The sequence below is a fragment of the Simochromis diagramma genome, unplaced genomic scaffold, assembly GCF_900408965.1.
Source record: "Simochromis diagramma unplaced genomic scaffold, fSimDia1.1 OVJJ01000802.1, whole genome shotgun sequence".
NCBI classification, from domain to species: domain Eukaryota; kingdom Metazoa; phylum Chordata; class Actinopteri; order Cichliformes; family Cichlidae; genus Simochromis; species Simochromis diagramma.
The window spans coordinates 11,823,102-11,846,792 of record NW_024387492.1 but is presented as its reverse complement, the minus strand read 5'-3'; the positions used below and the strand labels follow the sequence as shown (position 1 = coordinate 11,846,792).

The following is a 23,691-nucleotide window of genomic DNA, read 5'->3' as shown; positions in this document are numbered from 1 at the left end:
GCCACTTTCAAGCAGGACGACAGCTCTCACAAATCAGCCCATTCATTCCTGACGTGAGCGGCACCGATAACAGTGACGTGGGTGTACTATGAGCTCGTTTGCACTGTGTAGGGACTGTGTTGATCCTGCTGAGGGGAGCTTCTTAGTCCCGCCCTGCGTTCTTCTCTCCTGGCAACACTCTTGATCTGGCTCCACAGGTTATCTCAGACATATACACTCTGAATATTATAGAGTCCACTGCTTAGCATGTTTGCACCAACTGTCCTGGCAGCATGTTCACCCCCCTCCCTTAGTGACAATGAAATCACAGAGACCATCTTCTTCCTCCCATTGGCTGGCAGGCTCCTTGGTGATGCCCTGTGATTGGGCATGCACAGCATGCACTCCTGGCCAATCGTTTTCACTGTATCCAAGAGACTGAAGCATGTAAGGCTATTTAAATCCAACCAGGGACTCACAAGATTGTTCAGATGTATATTTCACTGTGTAAAAAATAAAAAGCCAGGGGGAAAAGGTTTACGAGTGGATGAATGTGAAAATCCAGACAGTTCTGATTGGTGTTTAAAGTGGTCAGCCCATCTTAGACAGGTTAAAGAGAACCAGAGCGAAGCGCGAGTTGAATGAATGAACTTCGGCACCATGTACTCCTCCTGAACTCTGAATTTTCCTATGAATATTGATCAAATCCTTCTTCCACTCTGCTTCATTTGCAGTAAATGAACCTTGGAGAGAGTGCGGGGATAGCTTGGCTAACTCGAATGGACTGAGGGAGTAAAGGCTGGAGGTCGCTTTCCCATGTACAACTCCAGTATGTGTCAGGAGGACAGCCAGTTATTGGTCTTTTATGGTGTGTTCAGGGACCAACATTAAAGACCAACTTGCAGTGGACCACAAGTGTGAGTGAAACTCTTGCTGATGAACACCGCGTAAGTATGCGGCCATTTTAGGTCCTCCCATTTTTTATTTATTTATTTTCTGAAACGTCACACTTTGTGTAACTACAAAATGGCGGAGGACTCTGACAATCTCGTTGACAGTAAAAACGAATCAAACTTAGCCAGGAGTGAATATTTTAACTTTTTTACATTGCAGAAGAAAATAATTTGTGGATATTGCTAATATATGATTGTTATTTATTCTATAATGAGTCAATGTTTTTTGTTTCTGTGTGTTTTTAAGCATTTTTCTGGGATCAAACTTTGTAATGTTCAATAAAACTGAAATGAAGTTTTCTTTACACCACAAACTGTTCCTATTTAGTGTATACTGCTGTCAATCTGTGTCGCTGAGAGCAATAGGCTGAGAGAACAAGACATCTGGCTTACAGGATTATAGATGACCTGTGTGGCTTTTACACGAGTGAGAAGGGGAACTAAAACTATAACCACTGGCCTCTACTACAGCTCAGCCACAAAAACAGAAGAACTACAGACATCGGAGGTACCCAAATAGTGATCAGAGAACCAAATAAACTATTATTAGCGTAAATTAGCATAACAGTTTAGCTGTTTTTGACACTGTTACACTGTTGGTTGGAACTGCTATGCTTCACTTTGTGAAATCTTCTTTAGAGTGCAGCACCGATGACTTCTGTTCTGTGCTGATTTGTAACAATTGCCAGCTTTATGAAATTATGGATACACAAAAAACAAATGTAGCAGAATTGTAGAAGCAGCTGAGATTCTGCTACCTGTAAAACATTTGTATAGTAATATGAAGTCATATGCTGCCATATGAAGAAATGCTGTGGGCTTTGGATATGTGATGGGTGTGTGATATGGTTTTAAAAATCTGTTTTCCTAATCAGTGTTTATATAGATTGGAATATCGGATAAGTTATAAATGCATAAATCAATATTTTTTAATGTAGTTAAATGGGAAAAAAAGAACAATGGTTATACATTTTTCAACACGAAGTGTCATCTTAGAGGCCTTTTATCTGGGAATTAAAAAGGACTGAAAATGCTCTTGATAGCAGAATAGGTTAAAAATAACACTAATAGCAAATGCTATTAAGAATACTAAGCAATACTGATACTCTTTTCATTCAAATGGCCAAACCATTTTTTTAAAGTGTAAGCGTTCTATTGTAGTTCAATAGTGTGGTTTATGTCCATCAGTATCTTGCTATATTAGTCAGTTCCCATTTGTGTGCCTCTGCATATTAATGTCCTCATTGTAGCAACTAAAATAAAGTGAAAATACATACAAGAATGTACAGGTCTTTGATCCAGGGCCAGAGCTTGCATCCACACAGCTTTCCCAGCTGCAACACCTGCATAAATAAAATACTTTTGATTGTTTTCAAGTTTCCTCTGTCATTAGTTAATTCGCTGTACTTATCAGTCCAATTATTGGCACGTGTTAAGTTAGGAAAACTTGTAACAACTGATGTATATATGTCCTCACATTTCTGAGTGAAACTCGCGTTTGCTTCAGTTTCCTTCCTAACATGCGCAGGCGCGTCACCGTGTCGCGAGGGAGAGAGAGAGAGAGAGAGAGAGAGAGAGAGAGAGAGAGAGAGAGGGGGCACTCACTGGAGCTCGTGCACGTGATACCGTCAGGCTAGCTTGTTGTCAAAAACGAGAACAGTTTTAGCAACTTTCAGGTATCGCTGCCTTTTTCTTTTGGCCGAGAAATCCCACTATAAGGGCTCGACTGATGCTTTTCCCCACTGTTACCCCTAGAGGACCTTAAAGGGGCGAACGGTAAGTGCTCCAGCTTTCTTCAATAACCGTTTAATTAATGTTCAGGCTTTCATTCATAATAAATAACTCGGTTTTCCTGCTCTCACAGGGATAAATAAACAGTTTAGTATTCTTTGGTGAATGCTTAGCTTATGTTCTTTCCAGGGTTTGTTGTTCAAGCTACCATAGCGGCACTTTGTCGCCATGGAGACGGAGCGTGAACGCGCAGAGGAACTTCCAGCTCAGGGCTTGTCTTTAGGTTCAGGGAAAGGTTATCTTAAAGTTAATTACTTGTAATTTATTTGTAAATATATTTATATATATATAGTCTACCACAGAAGACTAAACAAAACCAAAAATTCTACTTTAGTACTTTCCTGGTTCCATCTGCACTTCTGATAGCGGTTTTGTCTGCTATTAGGCTACTTCAGTATACTCTTAAGGTATGTCTTACAGATTACTTACCTTTAATCCTGCGGTTTACAAGTACTTCATCAAATTTCACTTTAGATTGCAGGTTTTTGTTCTGTTGTTTGCGATTCATCGATATCATCATAGCTACTAGGTGTGTACAGTTAAAGATTGGACACACAAAATGAATAGTCTAATAAAATAGGATGAAGCGTTAATGATAATCTAGTTAAAGCTGATCATTTAGCTGCGCAGAAACAATTAGTGTGAATTTTGTAATTTAACAACAATTATAGTTTAGCTAATTAGGTGGCTTAAAATTAGTTCCTCTTAAGTTTTTCTTTTCTCCATTTAGTTTTTTTATGTATAAGTGAAAGTGTTTCAGTTTATCAGCATGGGCCAGTTTTCATGGGAATCATTGATTTTATTCTGATGTTTTTATTAATTCACCAATTAACCGATAAAATAACAGGGAGCTTAATTTATAATAACAATAATCCAGTAAGGAGGATCCTTGTGCTGTGGTAATTACTGCTTTTGCTGTTGATGCTTTACATTTTGTCTCCATACTTTTACTGAAGTGAGACTGAATACAGGGCTTTAGGGTGATTTTGTATTGCTTCTTTTACACCTACTGTTCATTTTAAGGTAACATGTACCTCTGGGTATCCATTAGTGATACACCCTGTATCTATACATATAATGACATTATTTAATCATCAGCGGATTTTCTTGACACATGTCAGTTAGGCCTATATGGCCTCTACAGAGACGAAACATGAGATCTGCAGCCCCTTGATGCCCCGGCGCAACACTTTGAGGAAAACGTGTGCAGAGATAGTAAATGAGGTCAGACAGTCCCTACGAGTTCAGTCCACTCACCGGCCATTTACTCCCAGAGATGGACATAGACAACTTTTTGGGAGCGCCTCTATTCGTGACAACAGACCACCTTCTGCTTTTAGGTTAGTCAGAAATGGCACTTCTGTGAAGATCTAAAATAAACTGTGGTTCCGATGAAAGTAATCATTTGTTTTTGTTGGGGTCTTTTTTTACTCTGTAGCCTTCATGCTCAAAGTTTTGATGCTTCAGACTCCAGGCCAGGTTCAGGGACTCGCCTCTCTCCTTTGGATCATGTATGTTCTTATCACACATAAACACACAACATGCATTGTAGTCTAAGCAGAAAGGTTATCCCAGAATAAGGGTCAATTTTCAGTATGTACACTTCTAATCTTCAGTGGATAAATAAACTTGTAAAGCAAAGCAATAAATTGGATAATAGGCCAGTACACCTCTGTGCACCAGCTAAATATGCTAAATATGCTAATTAAATAGCATTTAAGTTTTAAAAAACAAATGCAAAGGAAGCAATAAATGCAATGAAATTTCTCTGCTTATAAAAGTGCTGATGTCTCAAGTGAATTTTTCCTCTGGCTAATACTCAGCGCTTGATGTTTGTGCTTTGCCAGAAGCCAAAGTTTTCAGTCCCCTGTGATGCTGACAATCCATTCAAAGCCTTACCCAAACCTCCTACTAGCCCAGTGAAACCGCGTAGGGGGCTGGCAGGGGCAGGAGTACGAGCACGCCTCCTCAGACCTGGATCTCTCACCAGGTTACCGCCTTTAGAAGGACACCGAAATGGTAAAGAAGAGGGGAAAAGATGTTAATGAAGCTCAACTTACGGTACAAGAGATCGCAGTAAAAAAAAAAAGCACCCTTACTGTGCTTACTATGAAATGCTAGTAACCCGGTTTATTAGGAACTGTTTAATATGTACGAGATAAATAGAAAAACAACAACAACGCATCATTCATTTTCCTCCGTGTCCCGCATAGACACGAGTGCTGAAGCAGTTTTCTGAAAGGGGAATGAATGGAGCCATTCACATGCTGACATTTTACCTGATTTACATTCTCTGTGGTGGGGCTTGGTAAAAAGCATAATATACGCCTGCTGTTTTGAGTGGAAAATGACTACTCACTCTCAAACCTTTCCCTACAAAACTGCTCAGCTATTTAGAGCAGTAAAACAGATAATGGAGAGTGACTAAGCCCTTTATCTGTATACATTTACTGTATATGTGCACTGTGTTAATGTGTATGAATAGGGACTTGTACTTTTATCTAATGAAGGAATTAGAAACGTTGCTATAAATAACTTCTTGCCACATCTTTTCCACGTGTTCAGTGAAAGAGCCACTGAATGCAGGCCCAGGACAAAAGCAGCTGTCAGCTAAGCAACTTTCCAGTACAGACCACACCGCAGGTTACAGTGGTCCTGTCAAACCCGGCCCTCACACAGCAGCAAGTGAAAGGTACGCTTTCTGTTCTTCTGTTTCACTTGGAAGAAACATTATGTCCTTCGCTCTCCACCCTTCCACCCTCCCGATCTTTAACAGTAATGACAGTTCGACAATGAGTTTAAGATTTATTGACATGCAAGGGTGCAGGGGTAGCCATTACTACACTGAGCTGATCGGGCCTCCTTTTCTTTGCTTTTTGTCAAATCCTTCTCCCTCTCCTCCTTGCTTTGTTTCCTCTCTTCCTTATATTGTTTTTGGGTTGTGGTTCATAAGTAAACCAGACTACTGGGCAGAGGATCAAAGCAGCAAATACGTCAGTAAAGCTGATATGAGTATAGTTGTTTATTTTGTACCTAAATGCCCATCCCTGTAACTGTCAGTGCATGTCTTTTAAATTCTGCAAGGACTAACTTTATCAGTATTTTTATTTTGCTGTAGGATTTTTTTGTATTTTACTTTTTTTAAAAATTGTGATCTCTTGGAGAATACTTCTTCTGTTTGCAGAAAAATGTAAATGAGGCAATAAGTCAAAAGTCGGGACTATTACTTTTAAACTTGTCGTGAACTTAGTCCGAAGTAAAAGGATTTTAAAACGTCTACTTGACCCACGGCCCACCATTGTTCATATGTTCAACTGTAGCCGAATAGCTGAAGTCAGTTAGACCAGCAGTGGGGTCACTAACAAATAGATAGAATGAATTCTTTAACTTCAGGCACGCGACCCCTTTTAAACCCTCATATACATCACTGTACACCATATCTTGGTCGAGTTGAGCTTCTTCTTCCCATCGAAACTGTCTCTATCTGTCATTACTAGCAAATGTCAGCTTTTACATTTCCATAGTGCACAGAGGCTAAAAGCTCTGCTTTTTTTTGCCGACCTCATCAGCTGTGTGTCAGCACGAGGGGCATAACTCTGACCGTGAGGTTGGGGGCTGTCGTTACAATCCATTTGCCTATCGATTGGGTGGGGCAGTTGAAGGGGGGTGAGCAGACCATAAAACACTTTTACAGGAAATCTGGGCCATGGCCTCAAGCTCAACCTCCTACCTAATACCAAGTTAACATGCTATGTTTGTATAACTTGTTGCTGACAAAGAGAAGTCCCAAGTGAGAAAACCGGGGTCACGTTATTATTACACAAAATGGGCTTGAAGACTTCCCCTTTTTGATTCTTTCTAGGTCAGAGTTTTTAAAGCACAGTTCTTTAGTGTTGCAAGGAACTACATAAAAGAGACATTAGACAGAGGAGAACAATGAAAAATCACATAGAGCCAAGGCAGAAGCACACTGCAAGTGGAAATGGACGCAGCTGGACAGATTAATATGATGAGTTGGATGAGATATAAAGATAGGGGAGATTAGACATCCACTAGGTTCTTTTTCTCCAATAAGCCAGAGCTCTATAGCTCCAAATGGCTCTCTATTAGATTTGGGTGCCCATCTGGGCAAGACTGGCAGCAGCGTGTATTGTGACTGCAGTGCACTGGCCAGGCCTAAGACAGGGATGAGGTCATGTCTCCGAGAATGCCGAATCACACAAAGAGGCCTTATTATCGGGCTCTTAATCCTATCATAGAGAGCTAAAGCCCCCTGACATTCACTGTAGCATACCCTAGCCAGCACTCCCTACTCCATATGCCCCATGTGCCAGATTTTAACATTCATCAAATCACCAAGGTGAGTGTGCTATATTATAATTCCCCAAAACTGTATATTAATCAAAGAGCATCAAACAAGTTTCTTCTGAGGATTCTTCATTGAAATGAAAAGATAATAGCTGCCAAATCTCATATCTGTCACTTGTATGTAAAAGTTCAAAGAAATAACAAATCCTGAGAGTTAGCCTGTGATATTACAGAAGCTTCAGTCCTTGTTTTTGTCTTCTACAGGAGTGGTTACACCTTTCAGTGTTTTTAAAGCTGATTCCCTCTTTACATATTTGTGTGCTTTTTGCAGTAAATCTTACAGTTACAGAAAGTCATTAGGTATTAATTGGTCATAAGAAACGGCACCTGTCATGTAATATAGAATATACTGGAGCACTGAGTCATTATCTTTGAGTGTGGGTGGAACAGTGCAGAGTGTAAATGCAGACACTCAGATCAGAGTGACATGCAAGGGCGAGCCACAACACATAACACAGCATGACACTTGGGCGTGTTTTTGGGAGCACATTACGGTTATTGCAGAACAAATTGTAAGGTTTTGGAGACGGCTCGCAGTGACAAAGCATGAACACCTTTAACCAGACTGCCCACAAAGCTGAGATCTTAGTTACTGTCTGTTGGGGATTGCAGTTGTGCATCCTGCAAAGCAGCACACCTCTAGACAAACAAACAAAATTAAAATTAAAAAGTGGCCACACAGAAACTTTCGGATACACACATATCTGCATGGGTGCAAATGTACATGCACAGACACACAAATACAGTGAAGCAGCGGAGCCTATACACGTTTCAATCACTGTTGCAACAGTGACACCCAGTGCTTGTTGATGAAAATAGACCATACGTTTTGTTCACAGGGTGTAAAATCAGCAAAACATAAATAAATAATAATAATAAATATATTAAATTTTTTAAGAGCCAGAGCCCCTAGAGCCTCTTCATTTTAACTCTTATTTGTGTATTTTCCTAAACCCCATATAGTCAGGCTCTTTGTGTGTTTTTCAGAATAGTGCAGAGTGATGTGGACTCAGCAGTAAGACCCAAAGACTGCAAAGAAGATAGCACAACAGGTTTGTTCACATCCACTAAATGAAGCTCACTGTCTTGTTTTGTATGGTGTTGTGCATAATAAACACAAATGGCACATTTTGAACAGCGTGTAAAAGTAGAAATGTACTTGGTTTCACTCAGGAACAATGTAGAGCAAAATTAGTACAAACAGATCTAAATATGAAATCTCTCTGTTTACTCTTGAGCCCGGAAAGGTTTCACGTGCAACAGAAATAAACTTTGATTGGGGTGTTGTTGCTAAGGGCGCAAGTTTTACCATGACAGGCAGTCAGCCAATAGGTTAGAGAAGTTTTGGTTCGTGCAGCCGCAGCTTCCTGCATCACACCAAGCAAGGGTTATGCAAATATTCAGCAAAAAAAAAAAAAAACAGGCACACTGTGTGCAAGAGATTGCACAAGTTAACGTGCGCAAGCTCACATGCCCACATGCCGACAAATCAGAGGAAGTCTAGCTGTGGATGGTGACCTTTTCACTGTGGCATCAAACTTCCTGCTGTTATATTTTAAGACTGTGAACTTGTGAACTGTGGTTGTCGCTTTTGTTTTCTGAGGTGGTAATTGGCTAACTGCAATTCTCTCTGCACATTTCAGAGCCAGAGCGTGGAGACAACAAGGGCAACAAAGAGGAGGATGCAGAGTCACTGATGTGGAATAATGTGATCGTTCCTCTCCTTCAGAAACTAGAGAGTGTGGCTGCAGGTATTGTGGCCAGTGTAATAAAGAAACCCCCGAAACACGGTCCAAATATAGAACATTCAAATGCATTCAAATCATCAAAATATTATATATAACCCTTTGGGCCTGAATGTTTCCAGAGCCAATCTAAAGTGGATTGTGGTTAAGGCACTTATTTTTATCTTTTTATTTGTGCTAACCTTCTCATATTCATACCTATTTCCTGTGTTTCAAGAGCACTTTTTATTTACAGCCAGCAGGCTGAAAAATAGATTTTTCAACACTGGCAGATAGTCATGCATAGAGTCTCACAGAATGAAAAAGTACTGTCATTTTAGCTGCCAAAGAAAGAAAGAGTAATGTTATGCTTGGCATTCATACAGAATTGTCTTGCCTGCAACTGGAGTCTGACAGCCGTAAAATTAAATCTATGGCTGTAAATATTTTAACATTTTACAAATTTAATGGAAAATTCATTTGGAAGATAAATATTAAATATTTATTGTACCAAGGGCCTTCTGATGCATGCATAAAACACCTTTCAGATTCAGAAAGAGATATTGCAGTGAAGTGCTGAGTGTTAGACTGGGTCCAACCTTTTTTAGACATGGCCAGGCCCTGCTATTTATGCTGGGAAAACATTTATTTTACCTCGAAAACAAGGAAAAACTCCACCCTTTCTCTTCCTCCACTAAAGAGCACAGCTGCCTGTCGTTGAATTGTTCCCCTGCATATTACCAATGAAATCCAAAGCTGCTTCTTGGAAGAGGAAGGAAAATGTTCATTTTCTGCTGACCAAAGGATTATTGATTCACAACCACACACGAACAGGAGAGCCTGTGTAATGTACAATATGAAAGACACAAAAACATCTCTGATCTATATTTGTACAAATACATGTTTGCCCTTATTGTGAGTTTTGCACATGCTGTCCTAAACTTGACTTTGTTTTTTTGAAATGTGTGTGCTCTGCCTGCAATGCAAGGTGGTTCCGAGGGCTCGGTTGACCGCCTGTGTGATTTGTGTGACCGCCTCCATGGCACGTTGGCAGAGGCGGACATGCTCGGTCGGCGCTGTAAGAAGAGGTCAGGGATACTTCGAACACTGTTCCGACTCATTGACCTCAACTATGCCCAGCTCAACATGCACATTGCCCAGCTGTGCCTTGCTGTGAGTCATCTGTGAGTTTGCAAGGTTGTCTGCGGGGGTGTGTGCATGTCAGCATGTCTGCTACTTATCTCTGTCACAAAGCACCCCCACTATTTTATACAAAAAATTATGTGAATTCTTTTGTATTTTTCTCCCCAGCTGTGCGTCAGTGGAAACAACCTGCTCAACATCTGTAAACTCATCTTCCAGATCAGCCGCACTGAAAGCAACGACATCCTCTTCCAGAACAACTCAGTCATTGGTCAGGATGTAGGACAGTAGACAACATAGTGGTTATCTATTCTGTAACTCTGGTCTGAAATTTTGTGAACAAATACGACTGCATGTCTTATAGATGCATGAATCTAGGGATGATAACATCAAATGTTTTCTGTGTCTAGATTCATTGCTGAGGATGCTAAGCAATGAACATGTGTCTGCATCTGAAGAAGCAATCCTATATTGTGTTGGAACTTTGAAATTTCTCTCTGGAAACGCTGAAATCCTCAGAATATTGCTGGATAAAAACTTCATATGTGTGGCACAGAAACTCATCCAGAAACTCTGCATTGTAGAAGAAACCAACCTCCCCATAGCAGGCCACATCCTCGTACAGGTACCAATTAAAAAGCATCAAATTTTTGTTCCATATATATTTCTCCTTAAAACCAAGATGTTAAACCATATCAGTAAAAAATGTACCAGTTTATTGACTGATGCAGATTTTTCCACTATCAAATGTTTTGGTTAATGTCTGGTATTTAAGCTGCCCCATGAGAATAAAACAGTAATATTCAGGCAGCTGGGGCGCCAAAATAATACCATAAAATAACAGAAAATAACTTTTCCATGAAAATACGGTTATTTTCAGTAATGACAATATAGTTTGTTGCCCTAATTTTACATGGGATTTTGCCTTTTTCAAGTGCTTTTAAACATTAAATCAGGAACAATTTAATGTGACTAAACAATGAAATTACCTATAAACAAGGTCAATGAATGCGGCAATATGAATAATAATACTTAAATGTACAGAAATATACAGTTAACAGTTGGTTTAAATAATAATGGATTGCATTCATATAGCGCTTTATGAGACCCTCAAAGCGCTTTACAATTCTACTTTATAATTTCCCTCTGGCCATCACCAGTAGGTGGTAGGTGAAGTGTCTTGCCCAAGGACACAACGACCGAGAGTGTCCGAGCTGGGGCTCGAACCGGCAACCTTCTGATTACAAGGCGAACTGCCAACTCATGAGTGACTTGTGTGTAAAAAAAGTTTATACGAATCATTTTATATATTTTTCCATAGCATTGCATTTGAATCTAACAGTTCAATCGGACAAATATTTGTGCAATTATGATGCATTTGTGACTGTATTTTAACAATCTAAATATGCATATGTACAGACAGATACATTTAAAAAACAAGAAAATTATGTTTTATTACATTTACAGTCATTTTACGTTAATTTACATTTGAAATGTAAAAAAACAGTCTATTTATGTAAATTTCATGATATTCTAGAAGAACAGTACAAAACTGTAAAATACACAGTGAAATACTTTTATATTACAATTTTTTTACAGTGTATTCTGTGCTGCACAAGTAACAGCTTGCTTGACTGCACTGAAAATTATTGCTGCCAACCACAGAAACTGGCCCAAGTAAACAAACTGTCAACCCGTTCTTCATTTCATATCTAACATGACTCATTGATGAAGGCGAAATAAGCACACGATGACTTTCAGGGTAGTTTCGGTACTGCTGTTTACTTGACTGTTTCCCTCTTATCATAGAATGATTTATTTTCGCACTTCAGTTCAACTCTTAAGTAAAGACCGTAGGATGCTCTTTGGAAAACCCCAACAAACAAACGACCCTCTTTGAGCGAGTACTTAGTGACGGTGGGAATGAAAAACTCCCTTTTAACAGGAAAAAACCTCCTGCAGAGCAAGGCTGGAGGAGGGACAGCCATCTGTTGTGGCCGGTTGGGGGGATGGAGTGAAAAGAAGTGAGTGGAGAGGAAGTGCTCAGTGCATTGCAGGAAGTCCTGTCCTGTCCTGAAGTCCTGTGATCTTACTCTCGTTGCAGTGTTTTGGATCAATTGAAGGCTTTTCGCTGAACTTTCAAAACAACCTGATCATTATGAATTACAATAGTCCAATCCAAAAGTAGTGTTAGTTAGTGTTTCAGCTTCACTCACTCTGAAGCAGGATGTTTCTAATTTTAGAGATATTGCACAGATGAAAGAAAACAGTCCCATATATTTGTTCAGTGTGTGCAGTGAAGGATATCCTGATCAGCAGTGGGCAGTTTCCATTTGCTATGTTGTACACCATGATGAACAGGCCAGCGTCACAAGCTCTGGCCTTATTACAAACCATTAATGTACTAGGTGTATTTTCTTTGCTAAGCTACACTGGACTCTTTTCTGTCTTTTCACCTCTGTAGCTGACAACGATCCTGAGGAATCTTGCCGACCTCTCTGATTCCCGTCCACTGTTTGTTTCATTCTCCATACTACCAGCGCTTTGCCAAGTGCTGCAGCAACACTGTGAAGATCAGGATGTCTGCATGAACATTTCCAGAATTTACAGGTATTGAACTTGCTTACCTAAATCATGCTTACTACATACACAGGGGTGGAGCCTCAGGAAAGTACATAGATTTTTAGGACATATGATAAAAAAAAACATGCTCATGGGTGGAGTTAAAGTCATTGGTCACTTCATTAAGTGCATCTGTCCAGCTGCTTGTTAACATAAATATCGAATCAATCACATGACAGCAACTCAGTGTCTTAATTATATATACCTCCTTAAATGCACAATGTCACAAAGCTCAAAGCATCAAAATATGTTCTTGAACAAGCAAAGTGTACCTAATAAAGTGTCCAGTGAGTGGATATACACTGTATATAATGGTAACTGCAAATCTACTTTGGAATAAATGCTCTGTGATATTTTGACAACCTTTTGAAAGGTCGTAGAGGATAATACAGACTGAGTACTCTCTGATCTTCATACCAACGCCAAACTGAAGCAATCAAGCACAATTTGCGCCCCCATCTTTCTCTTTCTGTAACCCCAGCCTCATCAGTTTATCAATATGTGACAAGAATAATTCATGAAGTCTAAAATAAAGAAAATTAGCTTTTTAAAAATGCGTTTTCTCGTGATAATGAAAATAATCAGTTCAGATCTATCAATGCATTTTCCATGTTGATTTAATGTCACCATATTTAGTCACCCTAGCAGGGCAGTGAGTTGAGTGGAGTGGTCTATGGTATTTTTTGTCCCCTCTCACCCTCAGTAAACTTTCTTCATATTCTGAGTGCCGCCTCGCTCTGGCTCAGACCCCCGACTGCTACCAGCTATTTTTAGAGCTGTTGAGCAAACATCACCAAAAACAGGTGAGTCCACAAGCCTCCTCTGTGTTCTTGTGTGTGCTTGAGACTTTTCAGAATTAAAGAGAGGTGTTCTTCTTGTTTGTAAGCATGTCTGTGTGCTTTTTTTTACACTAAGTTACTTATGCATCTTTACTGGACTGCTTACTTGTTTTATATGAATTGTTTATTACTATAAAAATTTCTCCTCTGCTGTGTGTTTGATTAGATATTTAATCAACCAGATGAGTATGCAAAAAGACATGAAAATGGAGGAGAGAAGGAAAGATTGAATAGGCACAGAAGAAGAAGTGATACAGAAGTGGAAGGGAAGCTAGACTAGGGAAGGAAGGAAGAGAAGAGGATGAATGTGGGACTTTGGCAACTAGACTCGACTCACAAGTGCTTCTCATTTCATTTGGAATAAACTGACACCCACAGATACAAACACACACGCATAAACATAAACACACTCGATAGCAAAACATGTAATAAACATCCTGGGACACCACGTCCCGTCCTCATATCAGTTTCGGTACACGTTAATGGGAGACACGAGTGCGCTCTCACCTGCTCTGTAGGGTGTGACGTAGTTGTTTTCCATAAGCGTGGTAACTCATTGACAAAATATTGTGTAATCGCAGTCAAACCAACTACACAACTCTAAACTCTGAGTGACACAGGAGCTCGTGCTGCATGACAGGAGAGGCTTGCTTTCCTGTAGGTGGTGTCACACACAATCAGCCTCCTTCTGCTCAGGATAGTTGAATATAAATGTACTAATCAAACATTGCTGATAGAGAATCAGGTGGTTAGAATAAAGATTAGTGGTCTTTATTAAAAAAGCCAAACCTTTACAGTGTCAGTTTAGACAGTTCAACAGATCCTGCTGGTCTCTAAGAAATAAAAAGGCAATAATAAAAATGCACTAAGCATGAAATGTAAGCAGATTCATTGATACAAAGCCGGTAACCCCAGGAAGTAGTTTAAAACGCTAAGCAAACATCTAATAAATCTAAATCCATAAACTGATGTTTCGCCACCGATCTCCACCGCTTGTTCGCAGGATCTCATCGTGCGCCTCCTCTTCACCCTCGGGAATCTCACGGCCAAAAGCGATGAGCCCCGGCTGGAGCTCTTTCAGTGCGACGGCTGCATGCGCACGCTTCTCTGGCTGTACGACATCTACCAGCGAAAAGATGAGCCACCTCACACAGTCGTGCAGAAAGGAGCCTCTCCTCCCGTCAGACCACAGGTGGCTGACGACGTGCTGGTGAAGCTGGTCAGGGTGCTGGCGAATATGTGCATCCACCCCGCCGTGGGTCCACCTGTGGCCGCAGACACAGCCTGCATTCGACTTCTGATGGAGACGCTTGGTGAGCACAAGGAAGGAGCAGCTTCATCTTCTTTAAGTCAGATCCTTTATTAGGTTAAGAAGATGAAGCAGTCAGCAGGCTTAACAGTGGCCTGTTTTTTCATGGTACGCAACGAAAGCAGCATGTAAACATCTGGAGTTCTGATAGGTTTAAATATAGCGGCTTAGTGCACCTTAAGTACCTACGAGATACACAACCACTTCCCTCGTGCTGGGAACAAGACGTGACTTTTGTCAAAAACACAAAAACACACTCCATATCTGTCTGTTTCATTCCATCATTCAGTTTCCTCTCAGTACTTTCTGTTTGCTGTGCAGCACATCCTCTTTCGGTTTACCTGTTTTTTTTTCTTCTTCTTCTTCTTTTTCTTTTTTCTTTTTTTAAGGCTGACAGAAGAAGCGCTTCACTGCATGAGCAGGATGTTCTGTGACATCTCACAGCCGACTCGGTTTGCGTGTGTGAATATCTCCCATGTGGTTAGATGGTTTCAGGACAGGTTGAACTGATACACGGGTGGGCGTTAAGCTCTGTATTCTCTGCTGCCTGCCTCCTACACAGTCAAATTTTCACAAACAACACAGAGGTCAAACTAGTGAAAAAAAGGTGGGAACATTATTAGATCGAGGGGCACATCAGGTAAGGGAGACTGTGGAGAGAAGCAACTGAAGGCAGAAACAAAAAATTACTGAGAGGTGAAGACAAAATCTGAGCTTAGAATGAAAGAGCAGATTGGGCTGATTGATGTCCTGTTTTGATAAAGATCGCGACGGGTCGAGGCGCTCAACATTAAAGAGTTTTTCAGGGTACAAAGCGGCGCTTCCAGTCAGAACCAGAAACCATCTTCCGAGTGACGCAGGAGACGGTTGACAGCGCAACCGCAATATTCACGATTTATGACCGAGCACAAGACATCTGCTGCTATATCGGGAGCAGGCCTTGTTTTCAGGCTGCTCGTGGTGTCATGGCTGGTTGCACCCAGTCAATTTGACCTTTGTGTGCCAGCTCACTATCAAACCAACTGTAGGACGCCAAAATTAACTACAGGTTGCAGTTATTTTTAATCATAATGTCACTGTCACATTAGTTCAGCAGAGCTAAAGGCAAAACTCACAGGCTGGTCACTTTAGTTCTGCAGATATTTTTTCATATTAAAACTGTGGAAGTAGATTTTAAAGGTGTGTTCCTGATGGAAGATGCACAAACTAATTTGATGTTACAGTGATTTTTGTGTCTTTGTGTGTGTGTGTCGGGGGGTTGGTGCCACAGAGCTGAGAACAGTGGAGGAGAGCGAGGAGCTGCTAGTCAATGTGGCCGCTGTCATCAACAACCTGTCCTTCTACCAGAAAGAGACTTCTGCCATCAAACACAATCAGCTCCATATTGCAAAGCGTAAGGCCGGCAAGCCAAGAGAGGACAAAATAGATGTATTTATTTTTTTAAGTTCCAGCTCTTTCTTTTTCTTTGCTCCACAGTGATGTTGAAGTTGCTGCTCAGCTCTAGTACAGGAGCCATGCTCGAGGCCGTTCGCGTCTACGGAAACCTGTCGCATTACGAGGGCGTTCGGAACTTCATCATGCGAAACAAAGGTGCATGAAAATGCAGTTTTCATACTCTCGCAGGTAAAGCAGAGACAGTGAGCCTAAGTTTACTGCAGGAAACCCTCTTTAACACATCAGGCGCAGAAAACCTAGACGCAGGACCCACCTCTGCATATGATTATGTCATGTTTAGGCTACACTTATCTGCAAGGCCAGCTACAGCCAGCATGTCCACTGAACTCTGGTGATAGCGGCTCTCTTATCTTTGCCTCTCCTTGTCTTGGTGCACTCCCTCACTCACGCTGCCATCTTCCTCCCTCCTAAGTGCACCAGTTTGTGGTAACGCTGCTCGACTCAAAGAGCAACGAGATGTGCTTTGCAGCCTGCGGGGTCCTCACCAACCTGGCTCTGGATCCTCCCAGCAGGGTCTGTCTCACGGTGGAGGGGGCTTCTGCCAAGTAAGGATGAAAGCATGCTGTGACCATCATCACTGTGCATCACTAGAGTCACTATTTTACTGCAAATTGAATTCAACATGTCAGACTAGGTGGTCAGACTACCTGTTAATTCCAAAGGGCTTAGAAAAGCGAGCATAAAAGAAGAAAGACGTTATTTATTTACGGTTTATTTATGAAAAATATTACTAACTTTATGTACACAGAAGGCATCCTCCTTGGGATTTTGTTTTTTTGGGGGTGGGATGTGGGGGTTTCTGGTCTTTAACTGACGAACAACTCCACAGCTACAAATAAGATGTTCCTGATTATCTAGCTTTCATGTTTATCCTTGTCAGATTCATCCAAACATACAGATGTGTAAATTTGGATTTATGAGGCTGTGGTGCAGTTCTTCACGCTTTCCTAAGCGAGCACTGCTCCAACTTTTTATTTCCCCTTTATACCCACCCTTTATCCTCTTTTTAGATAAAGGGCCAGTGAAGTGGAGTTCACAAACCTCTAGGTCATGTGAATCCGCTTAGTAAAAGTCATATGATGTGTGTCTCTGTATGTGTGCGTGTGATCAGGCTGGTGGACTGTCTGAGAGACTTTGGACTGGGTGATTGGCAGCTGGCGGGCCAGATTTGCCAGGCCGTGTGGAACCTGACTGGTGGCAGCTCAGAGAAAATATTATACACCGAGGAGAGAGAATCGCTGCTGGAGATGCTCGCTGCATACTTAGGTTGGTGTTAGTAAAGATTCACACATAAGGAGAGAATGTGTATCCCTCATTTTGCATAAGAAGGGAGGGACACACTGAAAACATGTCCGATTCACACCAGAGGCCCTCATGGGGAAGGGAGGGCTACACGTATCCCACCTTCCCCTCTCACACTCTTGTCTTTACAAATTCCTTAGATGAGGAGGAGGCTCTGAATTGGACAGACAACAAGGACTTGAGAGACTTCCACAGAGCATGCTGGGAGTTAGAGTTCCTACCTGTCGCTCAAAAACTGATGAAGAGGATCCTGTCTGCAGATCTGACAGCCTGAGAGAGTCGGGCGTGGAGTTTTGTGTCAGCAAAAACTGAATTTATAAACAATCAAACACACCACCACTTGCAGCTTTGTATAGCTGGCTGTAAAGTTTTGTAGTTTCCTTCATGTGCAGAAAGCAAGTGTGACCAGAGCTGAAATGAGCTCAGCCGACTCCTGCACTGTAACCCTCTAAATATGCTGAATATGCTCCACATAGCCGTCATATTTTCCACCAAGGGTGAAGTTACAGCCAGTAAAGTTTAAAGGCTGCACACCAGACAGGCCAATATGAAACACTTATACTGTAAATGCATAAAATGTCTCAGGTTTTAATTTTATCTAATCATACAGGTAATAATCCAGGATATAGCAAGCAGGCTTAATCTAAACTGTAACAAAAAAAAAAAAAAAGAAGTGGTGTGTGGATGTGATATTTGTTGAGCCCTTTATACTTTGGAACGTATATGGACATATTTGCATATCATCCACTTTCAGTTCCACAAACCTTTTAAGGTTTATCACGCACAAGAATAATTTCAAAACACTACTTTGCACGCTCATATGACTGGCTTTGCACTGTATTGTACAGTACATAATGTTTTAAAAAACAACAACAGCTGACCGACCTGGAATTTACCTCATGTGTAAATCTTTTTTCGTTTGTGGATTGTGTGGCATTTGAACTTGTACTTAATAAAAAAGCACAGCAGATGAAGAGCAGAAAACACATTTGCTTTATTATGACACAGATATGGGGCCAGGCAGTGCTTACAGAGTTACACCAAGTAGCCTAAACATACAGCATTTCAAAAATCACACTGTTATTACATTGAAACAAATCAGAAACGGTACTTAATGTAGAACTCCCATCCCAGTTTTCCCACAATGGTGACCTTGAACAACCACAAAACAAGCTAATGCTTCAAAACCTGGTAAAACAATCCGATAACCAGAAATGACAGCAAACATTGTTCTATACATAGGATTTCTCAGCATGATATGAGCAACAGGTGGCTGGTGGCTGGGGAGGAACGTTGAGTTTCTGCTGGTGATTTTACATTGACAGACTTCTGCGGCCTCGACTGACGGGAATCACCCTGAACTTCCGACAGACTTCCAGCCTCATCTGGAAAGCGAAACACTTTTTCCCAGAAAGGTGTGACACGGAGGCAAACAGGAAAGTGAGGTAACTTGACCTACAAGGAAATCCCCTCCTTTGAGTCGAGACAAAAGCTGGTTGGGAGCAAAGAGAAACTTTAAGCCTCAACCGCACCACAGGTAGGGGGACTACACACTTCTGATACAGTAAAATGAAATTCACATCAAAGTCCCTAGACGGTACTGACAGCAGACTGAACTATACCCCTGGGTCCAGCATGCTGTTGGTGAAGTCAGCTTCATTATCAGAGAGCAAGTAAATCTCTCGTGTCAATTCACAAGTCATATTTTGCATAACAGCGCTCAGATATGCTTACTAATGACCATGGGCAATTTAATTTCCTGTTCTTGTGCATCTGAGCGAGCTGTGAACTGATGGTGACACCGACTGTGCTTTGAATGTTTGATTCCTGAACTGCATTTCTCCACATTTTATACAATCTTACTAATGGAGAAATACACGATACATTGTTTTGGGGAAAAAGCTACAAAATGATACACAACAATTTAATATTAGTTTATTATTTTTTTTAATCTTTTTCATATATTTCCATATAAAAAGTGTCAGTAACTGACAGTCAGAAAACCTCTCAAAACACTTCCAAATGTACCATTCCTTTTTCATCAGAGTCCTCATCATCATAGTCACTCATTCATCCGTCACCTGTCTCAAATCCACCCTCAGAAGAATGCAGTACTGAAATGATTAACAAACAAAACAAACAGTAGAGGTTTCACACCTCTGTTCAAAATAAAGAGGGGAAAAAAAAAAAAAAAAAAAAAAAAAAAAAGCTGCTTTTGCACTGGTTAGACTTCCCCAGTGGGGAAATAAGCACAGCTACAACCTCTTGCGTTCGAACATCATCGAGCGCAGTCCACCAGGTGTAGGCCAGGCAGGTCCCCGAGCAGCGGGGAGCGCGGCAGCCCAACAACAACAACGTCGTCTATGCTCACCAAAGAGCACTTCTTGTATGTTTAATAGAGAAGAACAGAAGAGGTATTCATTTACTGGTAAAATTCACAATCCAAAGCTTTTAAAAAGTGTTAGGGCAACCAGGCAGCTGGGATAAGCGGAAGACAGTCAAAAAGGTGTGGTTAGAGGAACTGGAAGCAAATCCCTCCTGAAAACCTGGTGTCTTAACTTTCTTTTGATTAGCTTTTTTTCCCCTCCCCATCACTGGAAAAAAAGAAAAGAAAAAAAAAAAAAGAAAATAAGAACAAAAAAAGGCATCATCAACAAAACAATAAAAAGTTGTCACAAAACCAGAGCTACAGCAGAAGCAAGAAGTCTTCCTTCAAAGTGCCTCGCTTATTTTTTTTTTTTGAGACGTGAAATTCCAAGACGTACCCCCCCCCTTTCTCTCCATCATCTCTGTGAAAGACAGACACACACACACACACACACACACACACACACACACACCTCAGTCCTCACAAATAAACTCATCCATGCATCTCCACTCACAAAGGGCTCAGACAGTGTTCTTATTTTCCACACATACTTTCAGATTAGCTTACATTGACATTGGAAATTTAGCTACAAGGTAGAGGAAGGAAGGGGTGTAATGCAGTGGATTTGTAATGGACAGGGGCTCATATAGTGGGGGGTGGGGGGTGGAAAGGGGGTGAGGAGGTGATTTTGGGGATCAATATGACCCCACTGAATACAACATGGGAGCAGCAGCATCAGCACGTATGCACACTGTGCTGGATAGTTCAGGCACACGTTTAATAAAAAAAAAAAAAAAAAAAGTTTGTGCCTATCTCCAGTTACCGCCAACAGCAACCACAAGGACAACAACTTCTCGTAATACAAAGGAAAAAAAAAAAAAAAAAAAAAAGTACTCAAGAAACTAAAACACATAACAGTAACGACAGAATCAAAGTGCAGACTGTTTCTGGCTGCACAGCTTTTCTTTCTGGGTATTCACTCCACCAGGAAACAGGTGAGATTGGCAACCGAGGTTGCCGTACGCTGCAATACTGAAACTAGTCCCCCGGATGCCTCCGGTGTTGCAGGGCAGGAGTTGGCTCAAGGTTGCCCTCTCTTGGTCAGTTTTGGCACTGCAGGCAACAAACAGTTTGTGGATCCACTTCTGTAGTTTGAGATTTTCTCCCAACAGTCATTTTCTTGCTCTCCATTTGTTCTGATCTTCTTCTCAACATCCAGCCAGCAAAGCCTCGTCACAACACCGGGCTCTCTTCAATGCATCTCTTCCACAATTTTAATCGAACATCCCCCCACCCTCCCCATTTTTGATTTATTTTCTTTCAATGTCCCAGCAATGATGACTGTAAAATTTAAAAAGAAAGAAAAAAATAAAATAAAAATGGGACAATGAGAACAAGGCCCAGAGCATTTCATGTCATGTAGCGAGTGATCGCTCTCAGAGCGTATAACAGTTCTGCTTGCATTCGCGCTTCCATAAGAAGCAGATTAACGTGAACCTACAGGGGAAGAAGAAGAGAAAAAAAAAAAAAAAGTTATTAGAAGGCTGCACTTCACTGAGCAACTACAAGATCAAATCAGTCAATCCACCCTTTAAATCTCACCTTCTCGGAGTGCTGAAACTGCCTCCAGAAACTCTCATACATTCGTTTGGTGGTCTTCTCAGGACTACACACGATGGTCTTAATATAGATCTTAAAGCTACGGTCCAGGAGCTGGTTGATCTCTCCATAATCATAGTCATCATACCTGAATAAGACATAGCAGTGGTGTTAGTAATGAGGCCACAGAGCTGCCAGACCATTGTGTAAGAAAAAGCTCAAGTGTCTGACCTGATGCCAAACATGCAGTGTATGTAGTTCCAGATGGCCCTGCGCAGCATGCTGGTGTCCACGTCCTTGTGTGTAGCCATGGTGTTGTAGGTCAGGTTGTAGACCATGTGAAACTTCTCGTCCAGCATTTGTCCGACGTCGGGATAGAGTCGGTTGACCAGAGAGAAGCCATGGTCCTCCCAGCTGTAGTCCTGCAAAAACAATAAAGAAAATAAGTCAGTAACAGTAGCACAGACCACACTGTGTTTTCACCCCACAAATCATGAGTGTTGGTCTGATGTGCACCTGCGCTCTGAACGTGGGCACTTGCTCCCCTCTCCTGGAGAAGTCCTTGTAGCCATAACTGGGGTCCTCAAAGTGGCGCGAGATGTCTCTCGGGGGGGCTGACTCCTCGTCCTCTGATGTGACCACCAGCATGCTCTCAGTCTTCTCCCTCTCGAAGCGGGTTGCCATCTCCTCCTGGCTGGCTTCCTCGTCGTCGCGGCACTCCTGCAGCTGCTTCATCCTCTCCATCAGCACCTCCACCTCACCGCACATGTCCTTTAAGAATGCACAGTCGGGGTTAACCTCTGAAGTCTTATCACCATTTATCCCTCTGCACAAACACTGCAGTTGCCTACCTGATTGCCGAGCAAATCGTCATGGTGATTAGCGTGACCGTTGCCATTGGCTATGTCGCACACGCAGTACTGGCTAAGGGAAGGGGGTCTGAACGTGTGCCCACCGTCGCAGTGGATCTCGGGTGTGATGCCACAGCCGAAAGTGAACGAGGCGAGGGAATGGTAGTGTGTGAGCAGGACCACGGCGTGGATTAGCTCTGCCAGAGACCAGCTGTGCTCCTCGGCCTTCAGAAGACCCTGAGAAGGGGAGGGGGGGGGGGGGGGAATATGTGAGTGATGAAAGCCAAATAATGACTTCAATATCGCTGACCTTTCAAGCAAGAAGTGGAAAATATGTTTTCATCCTTCAGTTTCAAATTAAAGCCTCTCTCCCATCACGCTCGATCTGCTCTCCTCTCTCGGTCACTACACCTCTACTGCTAAAACCCTCCAATCTGTCCAAATACTACAGCTGCAGCTATACTCTAGCCTCCACCCATGATCTCAGCTGGTTACATCAGACTTTTCACATCCACCAATGCAGACCCTGCCTGTCTTCTCACCTCAATGTGTTCCTTGGTGAGAAGCCACGGTCGGTGGGCAAGGATTTTGTTGAGCTCTCCGAGCTGCTGCAGCTTCTGCGGGGCTTCAAAGAGGCCGTTCAACCACTTGGGATCTCCCCCAACCTGAAGGAAGTCGTTGACGTGCAGGTTGACTAAGTAGGAACACTGGTGTCTGGCTGCTGCCTGCAAGACATGCGAAAAAGCGAGATTTACGACTTTGCACAGAGAGGAAGTCGACCTGGTTTTATTCTGAGAACGTCAGAGGCTGAACCTGGCCATACCATGATGCCGATGTAGTGTCGGTAGTGCAAAGGCAGGGGTCCGTCCATCTGCAGCAGGTAGTGCTGCGTCCGGAGAAAACTCTCCAGGTACTGTGGATGGAAACCCATCACGAGGGAAATGTTATCCAGGCGGCCGAGGGCTGCAAACGCATCCTCAAATATCGATTGAGTCCTGGAGTCCACTTTACTGATTTGGAGGATCTAGTCAAAGAGGACATAAATAAATCAGCTGATTCTTCTCTTAATTTCATATTTGAAGTCTGAAGTGAGGTTACAGTCCGTCTCATACCTCTTTTTCAGGGATAAATCTGCTTGGTCCGTTACCCAGAGGTCTTGGGATCCGTATTCCCAAGTCCTGCAAAACAAGAGAGGGAGAGAGAAACACACAAGGCTTTTAAATCTCAATGCAAAACAGAGCAGATAAACTTCCAGTACCGAGCACCACTTCTCACTTTTGCAGTCACCAATTTTTAACCCAAGCAGTGCGAGAACCCAGAGTGACTTTCTTTAAATGTTTGACACCAGTAAACCTGCAGAGAAATAGTTTAATATCCGAGTTCAGACT

At 41.9% G+C, this 23,691-nt stretch overlaps 2 protein-coding genes across 4 annotated transcripts in view; one reads left to right on the top strand and one right to left on the bottom strand.

Moving 5' to 3' along the window:
• The first annotated feature begins 498 nt into the window (after window positions 1-498).
• Window positions 499-19,701, top strand: armc2 (armadillo repeat containing 2). Of its 2 annotated transcripts, none has more exons than XM_040017781.1 (18): window positions 499-2,708; window positions 3,845-4,063; window positions 4,162-4,234; window positions 4,571-4,742; window positions 5,289-5,415; window positions 8,079-8,143; window positions 8,735-8,842; window positions 9,804-9,988; window positions 10,127-10,229; window positions 10,369-10,583; window positions 12,423-12,568; window positions 13,284-13,383; window positions 14,423-14,732; window positions 15,999-16,121; window positions 16,205-16,318; window positions 16,596-16,728; window positions 17,295-17,449; window positions 17,626-19,701. In XM_040017781.1, exons 2-18 carry the CDS (start codon window positions 3,855-3,857, stop codon window positions 17,757-17,759), a joined length of 2,472 nt encoding a protein of 823 aa, XP_039873715.1. In that variant the 5' UTR covers window positions 499-2,708; window positions 3,845-3,854; the 3' UTR covers window positions 17,760-19,701. The 2 variants fall into 2 exon arrangements, with proteins under 2 accessions (XP_039873715.1, XP_039873716.1); XM_040017782.1 differs by having other exon boundaries at window positions 3,822-4,063.
• sesn1 (sestrin 1) overlaps window positions 19,256-23,691 on the bottom strand; it is a 65,891-nt gene continuing 61,455 nt past the window's right edge. For both annotated transcript variants that reach the window (XM_040017783.1, XM_040017784.1), the window contains 8 exons: window positions 23,416-23,481; window positions 23,127-23,327; window positions 22,846-23,028; window positions 22,304-22,540; window positions 21,969-22,223; window positions 21,684-21,874; window positions 21,456-21,600; window positions 19,256-21,350 (listed from right to left, as the gene is read on the bottom strand). In XM_040017783.1, coding sequence (XP_039873717.1) covers window positions 21,264-21,350; window positions 21,456-21,600; window positions 21,684-21,874; window positions 21,969-22,223; window positions 22,304-22,540; window positions 22,846-23,028; window positions 23,127-23,327; window positions 23,416-23,481 — 1,365 coding nt within the window. In that variant the 3' untranslated portion in view covers window positions 19,256-21,263. The remainder of the gene's footprint in view (window positions 21,351-21,455; window positions 21,601-21,683; window positions 21,875-21,968; window positions 22,224-22,303; window positions 22,541-22,845; window positions 23,029-23,126; window positions 23,328-23,415; window positions 23,482-23,691) is intronic.